General features: G+C 39.6%; 1 protein-coding gene across 7 annotated transcripts; it reads left to right on the top strand.

The window, feature by feature from the left end:
• Positions 1-35: 35 nt before the first annotated feature.
• On the top strand, positions 36-21,480 carry dtna (dystrobrevin alpha). 7 transcript variants are annotated; one of them, XR_002665479.1, is made up of 23 exons: positions 36-178; positions 4,469-4,536; positions 5,754-5,834; positions 5,927-6,140; positions 6,482-6,567; positions 7,075-7,229; positions 7,328-7,433; positions 7,955-8,121; positions 8,342-8,466; positions 9,483-9,491; positions 9,818-9,901; positions 10,151-10,219; positions 12,465-12,560; positions 13,732-13,813; positions 14,148-14,242; positions 15,268-15,381; positions 15,593-15,689; positions 17,419-17,578; positions 17,693-17,782; positions 17,892-17,991; positions 18,557-18,674; positions 18,763-18,844; positions 20,232-21,480. XR_002665479.1 is itself a non-coding variant. In XM_022758293.1 (23 exons), exons 2-22 carry the CDS (start codon positions 4,470-4,472, stop codon positions 18,831-18,833), a joined length of 2,133 nt encoding a protein of 710 aa, XP_022614014.1. In that variant the 5' UTR covers positions 36-178; position 4,469; the 3' UTR covers positions 18,834-18,844; positions 20,232-21,480. The 7 variants fall into 7 exon arrangements, 6 of the variants coding, with proteins under 6 accessions (XP_022614014.1, XP_022614015.1, XP_022614016.1 ...); XM_022758293.1 differs by having other exon boundaries at positions 18,816-18,844; XM_022758294.1 differs by lacking the exon at positions 9,483-9,491 and having other exon boundaries at positions 18,816-18,844.
• The last annotated feature ends 1,254 nt before the right edge of the window (positions 21,481-22,734 follow it).

The raw sequence follows: 22,734 nt of genomic DNA, 5'->3' as shown, positions 1-22,734 counted from the left end.
GCCAGTGCGCTACCCGAAAATTTCCACAACACGAGCTTTGCAGGAGAGCGGCCGCCGCTTGCAGTGATGCAGCACCCTACACCAAAGAAGCCCTGATCGCACCGCAGGACGCGACCGGCCGTCGGATTCCTGGAGAGAAAACAGTGATGTTGCATGACATGCCTCGAAATAAATTCTGGTAAGTCTTGTGCAAGTGCGCTGCTGCAGCTGCTGGAGGCTGGCAAGCAGCAGAGGAGCGACCTTAACCTACTTTGTCACTCCGGGTGAAATGAGTTTGCCGATCGAGTTTCAGCGATAAAAACCGGGATCTGCGAGCATAAAACGACAGTAAAGGGAGTCGTAGCCATATGCAGGCATTCATTTCTGTAACAGTGAGACCTTTGTCTCTCGTCCACACAGGTGTCTCTAGCGTGACAGGTGATGGCTGAGCTGAACATGTAACCATAAGGTGCCTGTTGCCTGTCTCACTGCCCTGATACCTTTGGCCAGTGTTGCTGTGGTGGAATTTTGATGTTTTTCTTATTTTCCAGAGGGCAATATAACAGTCAATGCCCTGGAGTACATCTCTTTTCAAGCTTGTGATTTAAATGCTAATGTAATTCAGTGTTGGCTATCACATTGCACATACACACAGGCAAACATACTGTAGTTCCATCTATTCCGGTGTGTCTGCTATTTCTGTGACTTCTTCACAGAATTTTCCCTTTTTCAGTTTGTGCAACAAACTCAGTAACAGTGCTGTTGTAAACAAAATGACAGCACCAGCCATTGAAAATCTGTAGCTGGACTCTCATTTAACACCAGGGTCCAAAAAGTTTTGGCCTTTTTGCAACTGAAACCATGGTGATCATCAGCAGGCGACAGAGAGCAGAGGGCCCTCCGGCTCAGCCATCACCGGCTGGTACCAGACAGGAGAAAGCAAACTGTTTCACTACCTACACAGCATTTACTACAGCACTAAAGCCCAGCAACTGATTGACCTCAAGTCAATGGTGCAGCTTTTTTATTCCTGCCAGCGGATGGGATTCAGATGCCAGTGTAGTTTATAGTCTCGTGATGTAAAAATAACTCTGACCCAATCAGTGGTAACAGCTGCGATGTACTGTACTGAGCCAACCAAACACAGATTGCTCTGTAACTCAAGTAAGTGCTTGTGTTTGGAAATGTTGCATGACAATCTGTTCCAAGTACATCACGGAGGACATAAATTAGCAGCACTGTCCTCTACGTTTTATTGAGCTGACTCATAATGTAAATAACTGACTAAAAAGGCTTTCTTTCTTTTTTTTGTTCTTGGCCAGAAATACAGTTGAATATTTGGCCAACAGAAGTCCATAGATAGAGTGAGTCATTACTGTGAGTCTCTTGGTTTGGTTTTGGCATTGCTTAACTCTACCAGTCTCTCCGCAATGTTGATGGTAAATGATGATTTGTTCTTTTAAGGGCAGTTATTTTCTAATGTTGCCAGTGCGACAGTACCACAGAGAACGAGTAATGTTTGCTGGGCACATGCCAGGAATGAGGTTTGGGGTCTGCAACTAGAGAGCCAGTAAAGCTGTACAAGAATGTCGAGCCTTCTCATTTGTAGTTAAAGATAGAGGCAGCACAGGCTATGTCCTCGCTGACAGTTTCTAATTTCATATATATCTTCACTCAGGCCCGTCCATTTGGGCTGCTTTTGTTGTAATGTTTCCTTGTTAGAAAGGAGTTTGTGTTGTGGACAATTGTTTCTGGAAGGAGGACTTAGCTTTGTAATAACTCAACCCAGAAAAGGGAAAGGAATACAACCATGGTGTTTTATGAAAGGTATGTTGATCATCTTGTTCCCTTCGCCAATGTACAATTTCTGTTGCCACTGCTGGTTTAATATATCTGCTCCTGCAATAGATTGTATCAATCTCAGTTATTTCGCAGACAGAAAACAGATTGCAGAAGGTCACGTAGCTGGCACTCAGGAGGTGTTTGCTTGTGTTGTGGCAAAGGATATCAATGTTAATCTATAAAATAGCGTATATTTGTACACTTTTTCATTCACTCAATCTGTAAGTGATGAATGGGCTCGCATAACCATTACTTTCAAGATGACATTGGATTACCAGTTGCGGGCAGTGGCCTGACACTGCTGTGCATACATCTAAAACTGCTATTTACTGTTGTGGATGCATTCCCTTAACTGATGAAACACCAATTTATTATTTATTTCACTACAGGGTTGTCATTTGCTACATTGCATCATATGAACCCAAACATGCAGACAAGTTTCATTCTCATGTGGATGTTCCGTCTTGTCAGGATAATACGCCATTAATACTTTTAACCATTTTTTTCTATCATGGCTCTTACACCTGTGCTGTGAGGTGATTTTCTAAAATGCTGCACTTGATTGTGTAATTCCAGGTTAACTTATTAGCCTAATCTTTTCCCTCTTAAACTGGATTTCAAAGATTCATAGAGCTCCATAATTGACTTCTTGTGCTGACTGAAATCAGAGGAAGGATAGCAAAAGAAAAAAGTATGCCGTTGTTTGCTTTTTAACACGAGGTGAATTCTAATTTCTGCACCATGGGTCTCTGCAGTATAATTTTTAGGTCTACCAATTACTGTCAGAGTAATTTGAAATACCATGCCTGAATGATTGTCTTGCAGAAAAACAGTTTTCGAGCCACTCGCCCAAGATGTGCCACTGGGCTCGCAACGATCATCCCACCGAGCGCTATCTCATAAAAGATATTTACTAGTGCACAAAACTTTACTCTCCGAACTTTGCTCGTGTGCAGAGGGAGGTGTGTGTGTGTTGTGGTGGGGGGGGGGGGGGGGGCTAGCGGTATGTTTTTACGAACTGAGTGGCTGGGATCTTTGCTACCATAGCAACAAACCACATGACTAGGTGTATTAGATTGCCTCGGACAGTGTGCAGTGAGGCATGGTGTGAGCATTCTCTGTGCTGCTTTGCCCCTTTGAAAGTCTTGTCCTTTGCTTACTTAAGTCCCCCCCCCTCCAGGGCTGAATTAACCTGCTATGTGGCCCTGGGGCACAATGAGCCCCCCTCCACTTCTCCCAACTTTATGCATTGTGTATGTATCATTCTCCCTCTAAAAGTGATTGTGCAATCATAGTTTAGCAACCATGACTTGGCACAGCAGGCCTGTCAGACTCGATTTCGCCACATGCTGAAGACTTTGAGGGATGGTGTCCTGTTTTTTTTTTTGTTTTTGTTTTTTCGGAATTTCCAAAATCAAAGGATACAAGGGTAAAAGTGAAAAGAATGCATTAAACAGCGTGTTTACCTGATTTATCGTGAGATGCAATTGTTAGCATGTCCATCTAACTATCTTGCATGTGGCTGCGTCTGTCCGACATTTCCTCCATTAATCATATTGATACACACCGTTGTGTTTCACCTGTCAACCTCTTGCAAGCAGCGGTGGTGGGCGGGGCATATGCCTGAGGACAGTAAGCGTACACGTGCTTACAGCCCAGTTTTTTTTTTTCATTTTTTAATAAGGTTATTGTTGTTATTGCTTATATTTTTTAAAGCACTGTGTGTTACATTGTTTGTATGAAAAGTGCTATACAAGTAAAGTCTGATAAGTAAAGTTTGATTGATTGATTGATTATGTTAATAAGGCCAGATATTACTAGTACGGTGGTGGTGGTACTGGTTTCCAGGGGTTGGTGTGCAGTCAGTCACAATGAGACACCAGGAGAAGTAGCAGGTCAATTCCGGTCTTTACAGATTTATTTACAGTCTTTCAAGGGTATTTATAAAGGTAAAAGGAAGGTGGCTGACAATTGCGGCTGGTTTTTATCTATTAAACAGAAAGTATAAATCATGTATTAATTCAATTAAAAATATAGAAACTTAGAGTTTCATAATATAAGCAACTACTAACATAACTTGAACATAACTAATAATTGTATCTTGTAAAGTTTAAACAACAAAGGAACTCACATTACTCTCAGTCAAACAGCTGTGACCAGGAGCCCAGGGTTCTTCTGCAGGTGGACAAAAGGGGCTGACACCTGAAATCAATCCTTCCAGCCCCTCCTCCTTCCTGCTTCTCCTTAGGCAACTCCTCCTCCAAACCTGCTCTTCACTACTTACTGATTGATTGATTGATTGATTGATTGATTGATTGATTGATTGATTGATTGATTGATTGATTGATAACAGTAATAATGCATCATTTAAAGTGAAATGGTTGCATTATATCAAATAAGGATATTAAAGTATGTCTGCGATGTTAACCAAATCCTGAATGTTTTACAGCTGCGTTATGCACAGTAATGTTTTGTGATGCTCCTCAACATACAGTTCAGCTTTAATAGTTCATTTATAGAGACTGAAGCAGGAAGAAATTGGATATTCAGACCATATTCAGTGATTGAATAATGCCTTAAATCGAGCTGTTTCTGTTAAAAGCTCGGGTGTACAGGCTCTGACATTACTTTCTCTCTTCCTGACCAGAATGATTGAAGACTGCGGGCAGAGCGGTGACAACATGGCAGATAGAAGGCAACTGTTTGTTGAGATGAGTAAGTGCTCCAGGCCACAGCCCAGTGTGATCTATGCCGGACTGTTTTACACATTGACCATAAAAATGGCAGATTCCTCTCTGTAACTTTCATGTAAAGCAAATATCATGAAGACAAGTGTCTCCACTCGTGTCAACTAGATTGATTTTAAATGCTGACAGACAGGCCTCCAGTATGACCTCATGCTCTCTCACTGTTTATGCAGTGTGAAGGCACACTGTTACTGTATGAATAGGGACTCAATGATCTAACACATTTTTTAAACATTCAGCTAAAATATTATTATAAAGTTTTTCATATTGCTTCTTTCCACAAGAGCAAAGTTTATGGGTATTTTTTGATTTCATTCCAGTAATTTCTGATTCAAAATGTAATTTTTTAAGAAGTCTGTTTTTATTTCATATCACCATGTTTTCCTTTGATTGTTTTATTTCATAAAGTCTTCAGCTTGGCCCTGGTTCTATACAGTCTAACTAATTCCAAGCAGGTTTTGTGTTTACACTGGACAAGTGGTAAAATTAAGTATAAACTTAACTTTACACTAAAAACTTTTCTGAATGTGCTGTTGATGGACATATCATACTGCAATGCACAAAGGAAATGAAGAAGCTGCTCACAGCTGGAAAATATTTTGTTGGCAGTAGAACAGCTTTGTGAAAACAGAAAATAAATCTTTGGGAAAAATGTTTTGCTGTGTCTTTGTGAAGTTTAATTGGCAGTAACATCCCAAAGTTTTAGTGACATGGCTTTGGCGCACATCATTTCATGTTAGTACAAGAGGCTAAAGTGTATTGATTTTTTTAAACATACTATTGTATACAATTAGTATGTGGTATGGAGGTTGAACATACTGTCAGGCAGTCAAGACAAACAGGAAAGGTAGTCATGAAATTTGCTGTCTGCTCATTCAAACCCAATCAAAGCCAGCGACTTTGTGATTAAAAATGGCATTGTGAAAAGAACTACAATAAACTCTGTTATTGTGAGAAAGAAGCAGGATGAAAAAGTAATATAGAGTTTAGTTTGAAAACTGTGTTATAGTATTCCACAATTAAATTGTTATATTTTATACTCTGAGTAGATTTATTAATTTGATTATTTCATAATTTCCATTTATGTATTGACCACTCTGGGCCTCCATATACTCCCACTTCAATTTCCATTTTTGTCCATCATATAACGTTTCCAACATTGTTTAATGAGTAATTCTTCCTCAGGGGCTCAAGATTTGGATTCCATACGATTATCAACATACAGAACAGCCTGCAAACTCAGATTTGTGCAAAAGAAATGCAACCGTGAGTAAGATGCCGTGCACATCCAACTATTACTAATATACTTTTATCTCATAAAAAAATCTTTATATACTGTTTCCCTGTTTGCTTTCCAGTGCATTTGGTTGATATTTGGAATGTCATTGAGGCTTTTCGAGAGAACGGCCTCAACACCATGGACCTCAATGCTGAGCTCTCTGTGGCTCGTCTGGAAATGGTACTGTCCACCATCTTTTACCAGCTGAACAAACGCATGCCCACCACCCACCAGATCAACGTGGAGCAGTCCATCAGCCTGCTGCTCAACTTCCTGCTGGCAGCCTACGACCCGTGAGTAACCCGTCACATGACAGTCAGCGGCTGGTTGTGTACTCTCACATCTGAGGTTTTGACGTGAGCTAATCTAGTGTGAAATGTGACCTGCCAAAGTGGAGTGAAAATACAGACTATTTACTGTAATATTGTCGCAACATGCCAGTGTAGAGTGCCCTTGTTTTGTAAATCCAAGTTAAACATTTTTTAAGACGATGATCACTGTAATTCAAGTTTGCCTTTTTAAAGGTGGTGCCTTTAACAAAAACAGCTGAATTCATTGTAGCAGCAACACCACATACCCCTTGACATTTAAAAGAATCTATGACCATAATGTAAAATGTTTTTGCTCCTTTTAGAGAGGGCCATGGCAAGATATCTGTCTTTGTTGTGAAGATGGCCCTAGCAACCATCTGTGGTGGGAAGATTCTGGATAAATTAAGATGTAAGCAACACAATGAATCCATGTTTTGCTTTTAATTGTGAAAAATGAAATAAAAAATCACCCATTTTACCTGCAATAAATCAGCTAATTCTCTTTGTAAAGTTCATACAGTTTCAAGTCAAAGTAATATACTGCTTTGGAATTTATAATACAAGCTTGCTGTAATTTCTATATATCCCTCTGCTTAGCCTATTGCTCCCAAAAGAAGAGGCAGTGCTGGCCTATCTGTTCATGGCTGGGAGAAGTCATTATTCATTATCTGAAGGATAGGGTTTATTACATAATCTACAAAATCTGTGGGTGCAGAAACAATAGTTCATGAAAGAAAAAAGGAGGGCCATGTTGTGGGTGTATTGTAACAACTGATTAGAATAACTGCTTTACTTTGATTTGTTTTCACAAATAAGTGGGATAATTGTATTGTGTAATGCTATAATTAGCCGACTGTGGTGGGAACTGACAATTAGTTTGATTAATTTGTATAATGTCTCCCTCTATTGTTCCCAGATATTTTTTCACAGATATCAGATTCCGCTGGAATAATGGTGTACTCACAGTTTGACCAATTTCTGAGGGAGGTTCTCAAATTACCGATGGCGGTTTTTGAGGGACCTTCTTTTGGTTACACAGAACAAGCTGCAAGAACCTGCTTTGCACAGCAGGTAAGAGTCCTTAAACCACAGAGTGTAATAGTGAATCTGTGATTGATTTAGCATTCACTTGTGGGTGAATCTCACCCCCCCATGCTGAACGTCAACAGAAAAAGGTCTCCCTCAACACATTCCTCGATACGTTGATGTCAGACCCGCCCCCTCAGTGTCTGGTGTGGTTGCCGCTCATGCATCGGCTCGCCAACGTGGAGAACGGTAAGACACCGCACAGAACGGTTATGATTCGGGGGGGGGGGGGGGCTAGCAGGGTTGGGAGGATGTGAAATTCAGCTTTGCATCATAATCTTGACTCACCACACGCACAATCAGTCAAGCAGACATACACCATAAAAACACACACCCTCGGTGAAGATGACCCACAGGGACCTTACATCCTGTGTATGAGTGCATGTGTGTGTGCATATTTGTGATGCACTCATCATCACAAGCCACCTCCATGTGAGCAAAAAGGAACACATGTACAGCTTGATGATGCACTGTGCTGATTTGTGTGTTTGTTTAAAATCAAAGGATTGTTGACATCAAAACAGGCTCAATATCCCAGCACATCTGTCCTAAAATTAATGGAAATGAATCCTCTATTCACTGAAATGTGCAAAATATCTGGCTTTACCGTCACATCTGTTTGTGTGCTTGTGGTTGTGTATCTGTGTGACTGTGTGTGTGTGTGTATTTGTGTATGTTTGTGTGTCTGACCCCTCCTCTCCTCCCTGCAGTCTTTCACCCGGTCGAGTGCTCCTATTGCCATACTGAGAGTATGATGGGCTTCCGCTACCGCTGCCAGCAATGTCATAATTACCAGCTCTGTCAGGACTGCTTCTGGAGGGGGCATGCCAGCGGTTCCCATAGCAACCAGCACCAAATGAAGGAGTATACGTCATGGGTAAGGGAAGGAGAGGGGAGGAGGAGAGGGGCGGGCTGAGGGAGGTGTGTCTGCACTGGACCAGTCATTGTGGCTATTTTCGCTCTGCTTCACCACAATGTAAAGATGCCGAATGTTCAATGCAGGTGACAGTATTGCTGTCACGATACCACGTGTGTAGTAAAGAAATTAGCTTCCCCGTGTCCTCAGAATCTGTGCCTTACCTCTGTGTTTCTCCCAGAAATCCCCTGCTAAGAAGTTATCCCATGCACTCAGTAAGTCACTGAGCTGTGCATCCAGCAGAGAGCCTCTTCACCCCTTGTTTCTCGAAATGCCAGAGAAACCTCTCAACCTAGCTCATATTGTGTAAGTTCATCTTCTTTCTTTTCTTTCCATAATACAGAAGCAGAGGAATCCGGCTCTGCAGTCAGATAGTTGTGTTATTTCCAGGGCCTCTGGTTTCTATTTCAGATTATGAAATGCTTGATTTCAACCCACACAGCTGATATTTATCCTGTAGCTGCCTCTAAGTCTGAAGTCTTGGGTCAACTGATCAATGAAGCTTAATTATAGCCTTGGGAATGATTGTAATCTGCATTGCTGCTGCTGCTACCTTTTTCTTGACTTGACTGATGTTGTGTGTTTTCTTATAAATAATGAAACAAATGGCACAAGCACTCTGCTGCTGTCCATTAAAGGTTACACTAGGTAGTGGAACATAAAACCACTTCTGGTGCTGAGAGCTGCACTACTAGTTTTGTCTTTGTTTATTCAATTTTTTTACCTTTTTGAATTGAATATTGAATGTCTTCTATTAATAGGCACAGTATTTTACAACCCCTGAACAGCCAAGAGGATTTGGCAGCCAGCTGTCTGACAGACCCATACTAGACATTTGAGGTCAACACTAACCACAAATAAAAAATCAATAAGCTGTCTATATTATTTTTTTTATATAAACACATAAAATAAACAAACATATCTTGATAAGACTCCCATATGTGTAGGTATTAAAAAACTGTGACCATGATATCTACTTAGTGAGACATTTATACAGTTGAAAAATAAACTTGTCTGTCCGTGCTCTCTGGTGTGTAAACTACACACTGTCAATACCGTTTCCATATTACTGCAAACAAATACATGGTGTTTCTGAGCTGCAACTTTCATTCGACACATAGTATATGTTGATACAGATATACAGAAATTGTGATGGGATGTTTCCTTCAGTAGTGAACAATTTGTTAAATTAACTGAAAAATGTTAATTTCCTGTTTCCTCTCATATCTTTCTTAATGACTGCAGCTAGTCTTTGAACTGCTGAGCTGATTGTAATAAATTATTTTCATTCCCCTCTTTGTTCTTTACTTTCCTCAAAATAGAGACACGTGGTGAGTTGGTTTTGATTGTTTAACACACCACAAAACGTGTTTATGTACATTTTGGTAGTTTTACTTCCTTTGTAGTCATTGTGCTAATCATAGTGCCTTCCCTCTGTCAGTATCCCTCATTGGTTTCTACCTGAGCCCTTTGCTGTGTTTGTTGATTCACTGGTTCGTTCCTCCATTCCCAGCATGTTTTCATCGTTGACCACGTCCCTCATAACTAAAAGTCACCACTAGAAATCCCAGTGAAAGAATGAAAGGCAAAAGAAAAGCGGCATCTTGCAGCATTGTTTTAATAATATTTGAAAAACTAATATTCTATTCCTCTCCAGGCCACCAAGACCAGTGAACATCACCAATGACTACTCACTCTCCCACTCCATGCCTACATCAGGGAACCCTTACTCCACCAAAAAGTGAGTACAACAGCAGGAACAATGGGTGTCCTGGATTTTTACAACAGATCTTTTCAGTTTGCTATCATCCCTGAAGGCCCCATAAACCCTCCTGTCGACTCTGTGACCCATACTGTCTTTATTTTCTTCGTGTGTGTGTGTGTGTGTGTGTGTGTGTGTGTGTGTGTGTGTGTGTGTTTGTGAACATTTGTATATCACCATGCTTTTTCTGTGGTTTCTTGCGCTGAATGTAAATGGCTTGCCTTACAGCAAGAATAATGATGTTGAGCAAAGAAAGCCCCTGACTGGGGCTGCTCCCCATCTGTTGAAAGGGAGAGGGTAAGTGACACAGGTGTGCATATGAGAATGTTTTTGTAGCTGAAATGCATGCGTGAACTAATATAGATAATAATCATAGGGCATACACTAGAGTGCTTATCGTCCTAAGGAAACCATTAGAAAACCAGTTTTCTTATGGAGGGGTTTACATTGTTGTACTCGAGGGGCTATTTCAAAAGCACTAGATGAAGCATGCATCATAAAGATCATTGGCCATTAGTTTGAGTGTCTATTACAATCCTTCCAATCACATAGAAATGGGAAATTCTAACTGCCAGTTTCTAATATAATCTGATTTGAATGTTACCCTCAATCTCCTTCATGTTGAAGTTATAGCACTTAAATCATAGAAATTCCCAAGCTCATTGTTTATGATGTATATGAACAGGTATAGGCTGTTTAGATGAAATGGGATTGAATTGTGTTTTCAGTTGCTGTTTATGTTGTATTTCGGAAGATACAAGTAGTGTTGATCCCTATTTTTATGGTAAAAAAAACAACTTTCAGCTCCTCTGCACCTGCATTTGAGGAAAACAGTGTTTCTCTAGGGAACGCTGCTCCCTTTCATAACTTATAGAAAAACATACAGATGATGTGATGAGTGAGTGGCGTTGTATAGGTTATGCATGTCAGAGCTTTTGATATTGCGGTTGCTGTTTGCACAGGCTGAGAAACTATATAAAACAGGGCTTTCAGGAGATGTGCTCTCTGGAAGTTGACTGGCTAGCTCTTGCACAACAGTGCCTGAAGAGAATACCTGATTACAATTTGATAAATGCACAACTGGAGTTTATGAGTGCATAAAATATACAGTTAAAGGAGCAGTCCAGCGATTTAGTATTATACTTCCATAAAGTTGGTGGACTTGAGATAGTGGGGAAAAAAAAAAAAAAAAGATGGTCAAAATCAAAACAGAGCAATGCCGACCTTTAGTCTCTAATGTTCGTAAAGCTACAAAAACCCTCAATCCTACACATATTGCAACACAGTAAGCTTCATAACGGGCAAACGCCTACGTCCTTCTAATGCCATAGCCCCAATTTGTAATGCAGGCTCTCTGTTAAAGCTGCACTAACACTCAGAGAAAACAGACCTCTGTCAAGGCCAGTGCCAAACAACATATACCAGACTTTTTTTTTTCATAGTGTATGATCCGGTTCTGCCCCAAAGTTTAATGAGTTCTTCCCGCCACCAAGTTCGGCACAAATCGGTTCAGTACCTTTTGTGTAATCCTGCCTACAAGCAAACAAACAAACCAACAGACATGGGTGAAAACATAACCTCCTTGGCAGAGATAATAAATATTTTTTAAAATAATTATCACTTAATTCAGAAGGTCTCTTTAGCACTACGGATTGTTTTAGTATCTTTCTGTTCATTGTTTAGGTTTCATGGCCCCCAACTTTGATTGTTGTGGTTCACTCTCAGCTTAAAGGAGAGTGAACGTTTGACTTATATGTGTTGGGAGGCTAGAAAAAAACACTTCAAATAAATGCTACTCTGTGTCTGCTGGATGTGTAAACAGGCAACTGTCTGCTAACACTTTCACCATAACAACTTAGAACAACAGTGCTAATTTGTCGATGTTGTGTTTACAGCTTGTTCTGCTGCCTCTAAGCCAAAATGGATGGATTGATTTTTTTTTGTTTTGTTTTTTTCTATGGCTAATTCTGGCTAATTCTGCTGTGGTCCTATATGATGGCAGTTGGCATGGTTGCTACATTACAGGAGTTTGTGATGAAGGTGGAAAAAGTGGAAAGCCTCTCTCTCTCTCTCTCTCTCTCTCTCTCTCTCTCTCTCTCTCTCTCTTTCTATATATATATATATATATATATATATACATATATATATATAGGAGCTACATCAGTAAAGACTGCATGCTTGGCATATCTTGGGGGCTGAATGTTTGACTTATTATGAATAATGGATCTCAATAGTTTTAATAATAGAGCACCGAGTGATTGATTGATGCTTTTATACAGTGCATGTAGCTGGTAGAGTTGCTGGGCATGTCCTTTATCGAGCTCCCAGCATTCATCAGTGGTGTCTCTCCCAAACATAATATGGCCTTGTTTCTCTCTAGTCACCCATGAATGGCTGCTTTCCAGCCACTCTCCTCCTCTTCTCTTTTGCTGTGCTCTCTCCTTTTCTCTCTCAGCTTTCTCTCCCCTCTCATCCCTTGTGCCTCGGTTGTCACCTGTGTAATGTTATGTTTTATGTCTTGTGAAACCCTGCACTGTTCCAGGTTGAACTACAACCTCGATGTTGCTGATAGACTTGCTGACGAACATGTTCTCATTGGCCTCTATGTGAATCTACTCCAAAACAACCCCAAAACATGGTTAGTTGGTGTGCTGCTGTGTTTGCCAAACACCAGTGGAAACTATGTGCTCCTCTGAATTGCCACCTCGCAATCCTTCCCCTGATCTAACCTTAGTCTGTATATGTTACAGTCCTAACGCTGCATGCTGTCAGACAGTTTTACAGACTAGTCACCTCGACCTCTGACACTTCTGTCAACACATTATCGCCATTCGGCAGCAATAAGTCTTTTTGACTGATTTGTATTAACAGAACAGTATAGATTAGATTTGATTCCAAGATTAAACACATTTTTTTTAAATACTTGAGCCCATTAAAGAACTTGTAAGTATACATGACCTCATAATATTAGACTCAACACTCCTGTCTCAATCATGTCATGCACATGTTGTTGTCTTTGACTGAAATGTGTGAAAGAAAAAACAGCAAATAGTCTCTTATTTCTATTACATTACTTTGTATTACTCCAAATGCTCTTGGCAGATTAGTTAGTTAATTGGTACCAGGTAGTTTAAACACCTTTAGCTGCTGTTTTCCTCAGATTTGACTGCCTCCTTACTTGGTAATTTCTAAAATGCGTCTGGTAGGTTTGATCCTGTAAATGCTGTGTGTTACTGGGAATATAGCATATTCTCTCCCCTTTTGAGGCTTTGATGCTTACTTCCTTACTTATAAGCAACATGGAAATAGCGTTGCCTGTGTTATCTGTCTGTGTGCACTAATATGCTTGTGTGTGTATCAGTGTTGGTTAAATGTTAAATGCCATCTATCATGTTGGCTACCTGTATTATGCTTAGTTGCAGCTCTGCAAACCCCCTCCCCCACCCGCATATATCTTCCTGTGTGAGTGCATTTGAGCGCTTTCACTGTATGTGGGCGTGCACATACATAACCTGTGTAATCCCTCTGGCCTTTAAATACATAGCGAATGATTACTTCACCTGCACTTATATATAATAACTCAACTTCATTCCTGCTTTTGTGGTTTCACATGAGTAGCTCAGCATGATTACAGGGGCCTCTGCTGTCAGAGTAAAACTTTATGAAGCTTTTCTGATTAATCAGACTCTTGAACAAAATAAACTTTCTTGTATTTTTGCTTTTTTTTCCGGCATATTTTATATCTCTGTAGCTGTGTATTATTAACTGTGTCATGTTGTGACTCCCATCTCTATTTTCCTCTTGATCAGTTTGCTGGAGAGCAGTAACCATCAGGATGAAGAGCACAGTCTCATCGCCCGCTATGCTGCTAGACTGGCTGCTGATGCTGCGGTGAGATATATATATATATATTTGACATTTATTGCACACAATATCATGGCATCTTTCAACGGTGTTCAGTGCCAAAAGTCTGTCCTTGATGAGAAAAGCTACTCTACCTTTGGGGGTTTCAGTCCTTTTTATTGCTATGATGAAGAGAGGATTTAAAGGTGGTGATCATTTCTAAGCTGACTTGTATGCCAGTTTATGCTGTGATAGGGTCTTGATGGATGTCTGGTGACTTAACCGTTTTGTTCCCCTGTGATATATGAGATAAGGTAGTGGATGACATCATGCAGGGGTAAAGCCAGTTCACGTGATGTCTCCTGCTTGGTTTCACCAACAGGCTCAACAGCAGAGGGTCCCCACAGACCTCCCCTGCTCTCTGGATGCCAACAAACAGCAGAGGCAGCTCATTGCTGAGCTCGAGAGCAAAAACAGGTTAGGGATGACTGCCTTGGTGATACTGTTCAGTTGGCAATACCTTTCTGTTTATCTCTTTTTTTCAATTTCACAACAAAAAGTACATTCATTACTGAAAAAAGCCAACGTATAACATCTCTGGTATTAATAGTGAATAGTGAAACCAAAGTGGATGCAAAAGTTCAGCCATAAGCAATATTTTTATGTTAACAATGGATCACTGCTTATACAGGAGTGGTTGCTAGTAACGACGAACCCACAGAGAATTATCACCCGACTCTCCCTTTTCTTTAGATCTGTGATGCTTTATAGGCCTGCCTTGACAGAGGACATTTTGACTAGTCCCAGTATGAAATAATAATAAAATTAATGATGGCTGAATTCCATTTAGCTGCTTCAGTTTCAGGGTCCTGGTATTGTGCATATACAGTCTATGTCGCATGCTGACTCACTGTCGCACTGTTGTGTCTTGTTGGGAAACTTGAACAGAACACAGCCATGGTTAACGTAATTAGTAACACCTGTGCTTTTCCTACTGTGACACGTCAACATATGTCTATGAAAAAGGCCTATAGCATCATTCACCTCAGTGTTTTGGTTTTCCGTTTCACATCTTTAATGTCTCGGGTCAGTGTCACCGCTCTTGTAGTTTAAATTCCAGATGCAACCTGCATTTAGCCGCTAAAGAGCCAGATATTTCCCTCCCTTAGGAGCTGGGGGAAAAACCGAGCTAAAAGTTCAGTTAATGTTGGACTTCCATTCAGTAGGTGGAAACAAAGTATTGCTGCTTAGTATCTGCTGATAATATTTTGTGTTAACAGGTTTTTTCTTTTGTCTGTTATATCAGGTTTCTGTTCAGATTTAAACATAGTTAGATTTGGATAGTGCCAAAGATCATCTGGGGGTTGTTCTAAGTACGTGTAGCGCAGCAACAAAATGCTATTTCTCTGTGTTTTGTGTTGACCTCAGGTCGTATGGACAAAGCATGTCAGAAATAATAATTTGGTCTTGTACCTGCTTGCATATGTTTGTGCCCGTCACAGAGAGATCCTGCAGGAAATCCAGCGGCTGCGCCTCCAGCATGAGGAAGCCTCCCAGCCGCCTCCTGACAGGGGTCAGCAGAACCCCACTCTGCTGGCTGAGCTACGACTTCTCAGGTAACTCTGCTACCTTGACCCATCCCCCTGCAGTGGGACGGTGTAGCTTTGTCTGCAGTAGAACTTGCAAACTGTAATTGCCTACCTTTTTACAAAGCAAATAAATAACATATGTAAGAGACTGCTGATGCTCATAACGCTTTTTTTGCTGTCTTGTTTTTCCATTGACATTATGGTGTCATCACACTCTACAACTTGTTTCTTCTGTTAGGCAACGCAAAGATGAGCTTGAACAAAGAATGTCTACTCTGCAGGAGAGTCGCAGGGAGCTCATGGTGCAGCTGGAGCAGCTAATGATGCTTCTCAAGGTACCAGAGACATGTCTTTAATCTCTTTCACTGCACAGTCGTCACATACAGTCGCCTTCATGATTGCTGAAGGAAGACACACTCTGTTTCCTGTGGGGAACAATGATTATGATACTTTTTTTTTTTTTTTTTAATATTTGCTTCTTGGCCAGAATCAGTTATGGTGCAGTTTAAGTTTGCATGTTTATATAATATTACATGGACATGCACTGTAGCTTGTATGTTTTTTTTGGTTTCTTATCTTGATGCAGATGGTAAGCAATATGGCCAGATGATGAATTTACCTTGTATTACAATTTCTCCCAGCTGTGGCTGATCACTCCAGCCAATGTAAAGCAAACACTGCACTTTACAGATGAGGAAACATGTGAGCAATTACCCCAAATGTCCATTAGAGGGCGTCCGACTGTTAAAGGCCCAATCTGTGTTTGTTTTTTTTACCTTAAAAACATGAGGGACAACGAATTCCCATATTTAAATAAAGACTGGGATCTTTAGATGAGAAATAAGCATTTTGAATATCTGTCTGTTTTACTTTAATCATATCTTTGGAAGAATCAGTCAAAGAAAATTCATTATTTAGTTGTTGTGTAGTGTGTTGCGAAACCTGTCCATCAATTTAGTGGCTCCAATCCTGTATTTTAATCTTTTGTATATGTAAAGAAGCAAATAAGTTATGGATTGTTATGTAAGTATGTATTCTCTCAGATAAATTTCTGTTATTCCAAGTGAAATATGTTGTTGATTAGAGATGTTTATGTATCTCAAACTGCCAGACAGACGCTTAAATAACAGGATGCTGAGTTCGGGATTAAGCTCCATCACACCTTACAAGACAGCATGTCTACCCCCCTAGAAGAAGGATAGTGATTTAGTGTGAGAATATCTTCTCCAGTCAACAAGACAGGAGTTCCCCAAAGCTTACGTAAACTGCTTACTGCACTGGCTTAAGTAGAGAGGATATCAATCTAATTAGCCTAAAAAGATCAATGTTAATCCATTAAATTTACATGAGGAAGCCACATGCTCGTCACATTCTGGAGGAAATGCTCAATACGATGTGGTTGTTGTTTCATGAGCCATAAAATATTGTTTTTTCAGCTGGAGGAGGAACGGAAACAAGCTGTAAGTGTGAAAACTGAGAGCCAAAAAGAGGCTGAAACTTGGATGCATGTTCGAAATAAGTACGTGTGCTGCTGTCGGGGGAACATTTTATCTGCAAAGTTTTCGCTTTTCCTCTAAAAACTAAAGAGAAATGAATGCACTCGAGTTCTTCAGTTTGTCTGAAATTTTGGAAATACATTGTGTTTACCACATTAAAAAAAACAGCTTGTGGTTTGGTTTGTGGGAGTAATCGGAATGGCTTTTAGGGAGAAACAGCTGTTTTAATAGCATGTTGAGTTTAAGAGAAATGCTGTGTTTCCTTGAAAAATTGTTAAGATGGTTTAATGACTCCACATACTGTACATTTCAAGCATGTGTGTAATGTGTGTTACTTACAAAGCTATTGGCCTCTCAGTACACTTTAAAAACTTGAGTTGTTGTAGCTGTTTTTTGGGGATTAAATTTAGTTTCTTTGCTGTGATTTAAGACCTGAGAATGAAAAGAGAGTCTTGATGCATCGTGGCGTTTGCTTTAATTCAGATTACATTATATTCAACTTGGTTTTCTCTCCTGACAAATAGCAACACAGTGGCACAACACTAAAACTGTCTGTAATGTGCTGCAGACTCAGGGTCCCGGCTCTCCACGCTCTTCCCCCAGCCACACCATCAGCCGGCCAATCCCCACACCAATCCACTCAGACTCCGCCGGCACGACCCCGACTCACACACCTCAGGACTCACTCATGGGCGTGGGAGGGGATGTTCAGGAGGCCTTCGCTCAGGGTAACACACATGAATACATAAGCATGTATTTGATTATGGAAATAGTGTCCAAATTATGGCTGACAGCTGTATGTAATCACATTTTAAAACTTTTTTTTTCTGTCTGTTTTAAAGGTCCAAGGAGAAATCTGAGAAATGACCTGCTCATTGCTGCTGACTCCATCACCAACACAATGTCGTCACTGGTTAAGGAACTCAATTCAGGTAATGAATGAATGAATGAATGAATGAATGAATCCAAAAAAAGCTCATGTTTTTGTCTTCCTGAATTTTTATACAACAGCTGATTTAATATATCTTTTATTTTCCACAGAGGGTGGAAGTGAGACTGAGAGCACTGTGGATTCAGACTTCGGACGCGGTGACCTGTTGGCCACAACCTCTTCAGATCCCTTCATCACCTATAAACCAAGGTATTTATCAGATGCACTATTAGACATGTCATCAACGTCAAGTACACAGGAAATAATATAAATAGCTTTTGTGCTATTTTTGGAGAATGCCTATATGGATATGAGACAAAAAAAGTTGTGAAGAAATAGATAAAGGTTCTTGAGTGAGGACCTGCCTTCATAGACATCTGATTGAATTTCACACCTTCTGAGGGCAAATTGTCCATGACAAAATCACACACTTCATATTCAAAAGCTTGTCTTATTAGTGTGGTCGAAATCCTATTCCTCTACACTTTTGTAGCTCCTCCCTGTTTAACCTGAGAATCTACTTTGGCACAGCTTGCTGCTTCCTCCTGACAGTTTATTTGCTCTGTTGCCAGCTTTCGCTGTTTCATTGCTTTGTTCCATACAGATGTGTGAGAAAAACACCTCATAGGTCATCTCCTACATTTCTATAAACCTCTGATTTGAATCAAACCTAATGGTTGTTTACATGAGATTACAAGTGGGACTTAAACCTTATACCTCGTGTTTCCACCATACATTTTTTGTCTTGTTTTAAACTGCCTGTTATCTGTCACAGGAGCGCCGGCACTGCAGAGGAGGAGAGCTTTGAGAACGACCTGGAGCAGCAGCTGGAGGACGAGCTCAAGTTGGAGGAGCTAATGAAGCACAGGCAGGAGCCAGACAAAACCTGCATGGTGAGTTGCAGCTTTCCAAGACTGGAACGAAGTCAAAGAAGAAAGCTGCATTTTGTGTGTTTTCAACTATTACATTTCTCCTCCTCAGTTCTAATTCTAACCTGCTGTATGTGCTGTGGTGGTGTTCATGTTGTGGTGCAGGTGACTCTGCAGCAGTGACTGTGTTACTGGTAAGTTTGTGAAAATCAGTCTTTGTTTGCAAGATTTCTTTTTAATCAAAAATCACATCCTATTACATGAAAGTAGGGCAGCAACTAAACTATTTAAATTATCAATTAATCTGGTGATTTTTGATTATGCAAGATCTATAAAATGCTGTTTGTCCCAAAAACAGTCTAAAATCCAAAGATATACAGTTCAAGATCATGTATGATAAAGAAAAGCATCACATCCTCACATTTGTGAAGCTCAAAACAGCAAGTATTTGGAATTTGTGCTCAAAAGAACAACTAAAATGATTATTCAATTATCAAAAAAGCTGCTGATTAATTTTCTGTCAGTTGACTGATGAATTGACTAATTGTTGTAGCTCTGCATGAAAGCTTATAATTTTAACATTCAACAAAATGTTGAAAATTTACAAAAGAAAATCTACAGGAATATTGAGGACTAAACCAGGCACCAACTGTGTATATACAACCCACTGATCAGTACATGCATGAAACCAGCAGTCAAAAAGAGTGAAAAGCAAGCCATGTTTTATTTTACAAACCTTTGGCTTTTTACCTATCATTTCTCTTTAAGTACATTTACATGCATATTAGTATGCCAGTTTTGAGTCATTTCCTGGTTTTATCATATTTTGAATATGATATTGAGATGGAAATTGAGAAAACTGGATATCGAGCTCCCAGTGCACATAACTGCAGCAGTATCCAAGTTTCTGATAGTGGGGCCTTGTCAGTTTTTTGAATTTGTATTTGCAGCGGTGCATGTCTCTGTTGTTTTTGTCTCTTGTGGCCTCAGTGGGCAAAGTGTGTAATTTATGAATGCAATGGGTAATCAGTAGAATTTGTTTTTGGTGCATCGGTGTCCAGGTTTTGCAGTGCGTGGTGCACATCCAGGCCTGAATTTGCTTTCTCGACATTTCAGCCTCTCTGTAAAATTTGCACCAACTTGAGTTTCCTCAGCAGTTGAGGATGAACCCAGGAAATTTACCACTCCTCGATTTGCCCTCCTCATCTGATTAGCAGTAATGAAAGATGGGAGCAACAATAAAATGTATGTTCTATTTTACTAGTATCAAACCTTTGCTCATTATAATGTGTAGGTCCTTACAGTCAGTATTATCAGAACTAACAGAACTTCAGCTGGATCAGACAGTGATCAGTGATCAGAGAGCTGGATAAAGTGTTTAAATGCCACAGTAGTCCTGTTTACAATGAAGTAATCCAGGTAACACGTTTGGATTTCTCTTATCCAGGTTTCTCAAACAAATATATGATGTGCCATTATTATTTATGTAAACACACTGGGCCTTTCTTTGCTTTATATTTATATATGTTGACCACTTCCATTACGTCATGCTGATAATAACATGTTTCGTATTTTTAACAGGTGAGCAATACGTAAAGCAACAATAGTAGGAGACACTGGATGGGACAACACTGGGCCGACGGTACAGAGCACTGAAGATAAGAAGAATTTAAGTTGAAAAAAACTGCTAAATCCAACCATAGAATACGTTTATGTAAAGATATATATTTTTAACCAACCACATATTTAAGGTAATACTGTGAGCTGATGTAAAGAGATTAATTACTGAGCTGTCTATTATACCACAGGTGCCATAAAAACCACATGATTTTGGGAATTTTTTCTTAATTTTTATCCTTTTTCTATGAGTTGTCTAACAAATGTACAACAGTACTGTTTGTACAGGGTGACAAACTTGATCCCTTCAAATTGTCACGTCTCTGAATGCAGTGAACCAGGTTTAAGGGTTTGTTTGTCATCTGATTTATGTTAGAAACCTGAGATTATGTTGGAGTTGAAGATGATAAAATTTGCAATCTTTTTGTAAATGTATAACTCTGGCCTGGTTACTATGAACAGATTTTATCACTATTCCATAGATTTCTTACTGTTGCTGTCGAGTGGCTTTTGTATTGTTTTTTGACTTGTTTTTGGAGCAGGCTGACTGCTATTGATCAGATAAGTTTGTTTTATTGATACATTAGTAATAATAATGCACACTGCCTTAGCTGATTGGATGACCTCTCAAAGGAGTTCATTCAAACCGTCAATGCAGCATGTAGCTAACAACAAAACACACCTGTTCAGCAGCAATGCTAGTTGTTTTCACTGGAAAAATGAGGTGAAACTCATGTAATCTGATGCTGGGAAGTGATTTTGTCTGCAGAGAGACTTGGTCTGCAAATATGTACACTGTCTACATATAAATGGTCAATAAAATATAAGATATAGATGGACTGAAAGTGTTTTAAAACGCAGTGAAAAAGATGTAACACAGAGACCTCCAAATTGCTCAAATTCAAAGGTTTACATTGGTAAGGGCATTGAACAAATTGTGTTTACTATCAATGGTTTATGAATTAAGGTTCGATCATAGATCATTTGCCATTGTTTCATTTGTTAGCGTCAATGCTCTCACACAAATCTGTGCATGACTTGCACACCAAGATACACACTCATGATGTATTTTCTGAGCGTGCGTGAAACTTTACTCAGTCACTTTGAGAGAAGTGGCAAGCCAATCTAAAATCATAAATGTGTGAAATATATCTAGTTTGATTTTTGAGCAAGTTCATAGCAGTGATTTTGCATGGTGGTGATGCATAATAAAGTGTTGACACAATATCACAATTTTTGCCTATGAACTCCTTTTCTCTTTCTTTTTCCATTCCAGAACGGCACACTTCAATTGGCTGGGTTTGGCAGTGCACATTTATTATCTGTCATAAATGCACTGTTGGCTGCCCTCAACCTATTGTCTATAATTCATCACATAGACCCACCATCTGAGGTAACATAAAAGCAGCCATCCAGCACTGAATCTCAGTCATGTGGATATTAGGAAGGAGAATTTTGCTCTCAGGCTCAGGAAATATTAGCAGCATATGAATTAACTGATAAGAGGCCTTATCATTATTATTATTATTATTATTATTATTATTATTATCAGTACTTCTTTACTTTAAAGACATCAACACAGGCTCGTTGTTTCAACATTTAATGACAGCATCCATCGCCAGATCTTTACATAATTAGCATAAACCGGCTACATGAAATTCTCCCTCAATACATTCTTGACCTGGTCCACCATATGTTCCATCTACTCTCTCAGCATTGTCACCAAGCTGCTTTAAGAGTGATGCATTTTACACCAAGCCTCATCTTCGTGTGTCTTTTGTCTTTTATCAAGCGCATGACTGCACCCTGGTGTTAAAAATGGAGGAATGCAGTTGTGTAAGTGGCTAAACATCAGGCTTATTTTACCAGAGATGCAAACTTTGTGCACTGTATTTCCCTCTGCTGCTCTTTGTATTGAAATATACTCAGATGATTAAAAAAACAAAAAGGGAAGCTTTCTTCAGTAAGGCCATTGAAACAACATTTTTCCCACAAGAATATAAGAATTTAGAGTTAATCTGATCCTGTCAGTGTACACATGATACGAGGGATCATCTCATTATAGATTAATGTGACCATTATTTTGTCAATTAATCATGAATCAATAAACATCATTATACAGTATACATATAAAGTGAAAATGGCCATGACAAATTCACAAGAACCCAAGATAACACCTTCAGATATCTTGTTTTGCTCGGCTAATAGTAAAAAGCCCTTTGATGTTCCATTCAATATAATATAAAACATAGACAAGCAGCAAAGTTGTTTCCAATTTGTTTTGTCTATGGACTAGTCAGTTAAGCACCTATTTTTTCTGCTGTTTTATAGCAGCAGCACTTTGACATGGCAACTCACAACAACACAACACAATGTCCCTTAATGAATGCAGATTATTTTATTAATACAGGCATTTGCAGATAGCGGTCAGTAGAATCAATTTTGTCTTGAATAAATATTTAGTAGT

Source organism: Seriola dumerili, unplaced genomic scaffold, assembly GCF_002260705.1.
Source record: "Seriola dumerili isolate Sdu_G_001 unplaced genomic scaffold, Sdu_1.0 BDQW01000291.1, whole genome shotgun sequence".
NCBI lineage: Eukaryota > Metazoa > Chordata > Actinopteri > Carangiformes > Carangidae > Seriola > Seriola dumerili.
The sequence above is the reverse complement of the archived record's forward strand: the minus strand, read 5'-3'. Positions and strand labels throughout refer to the sequence as shown.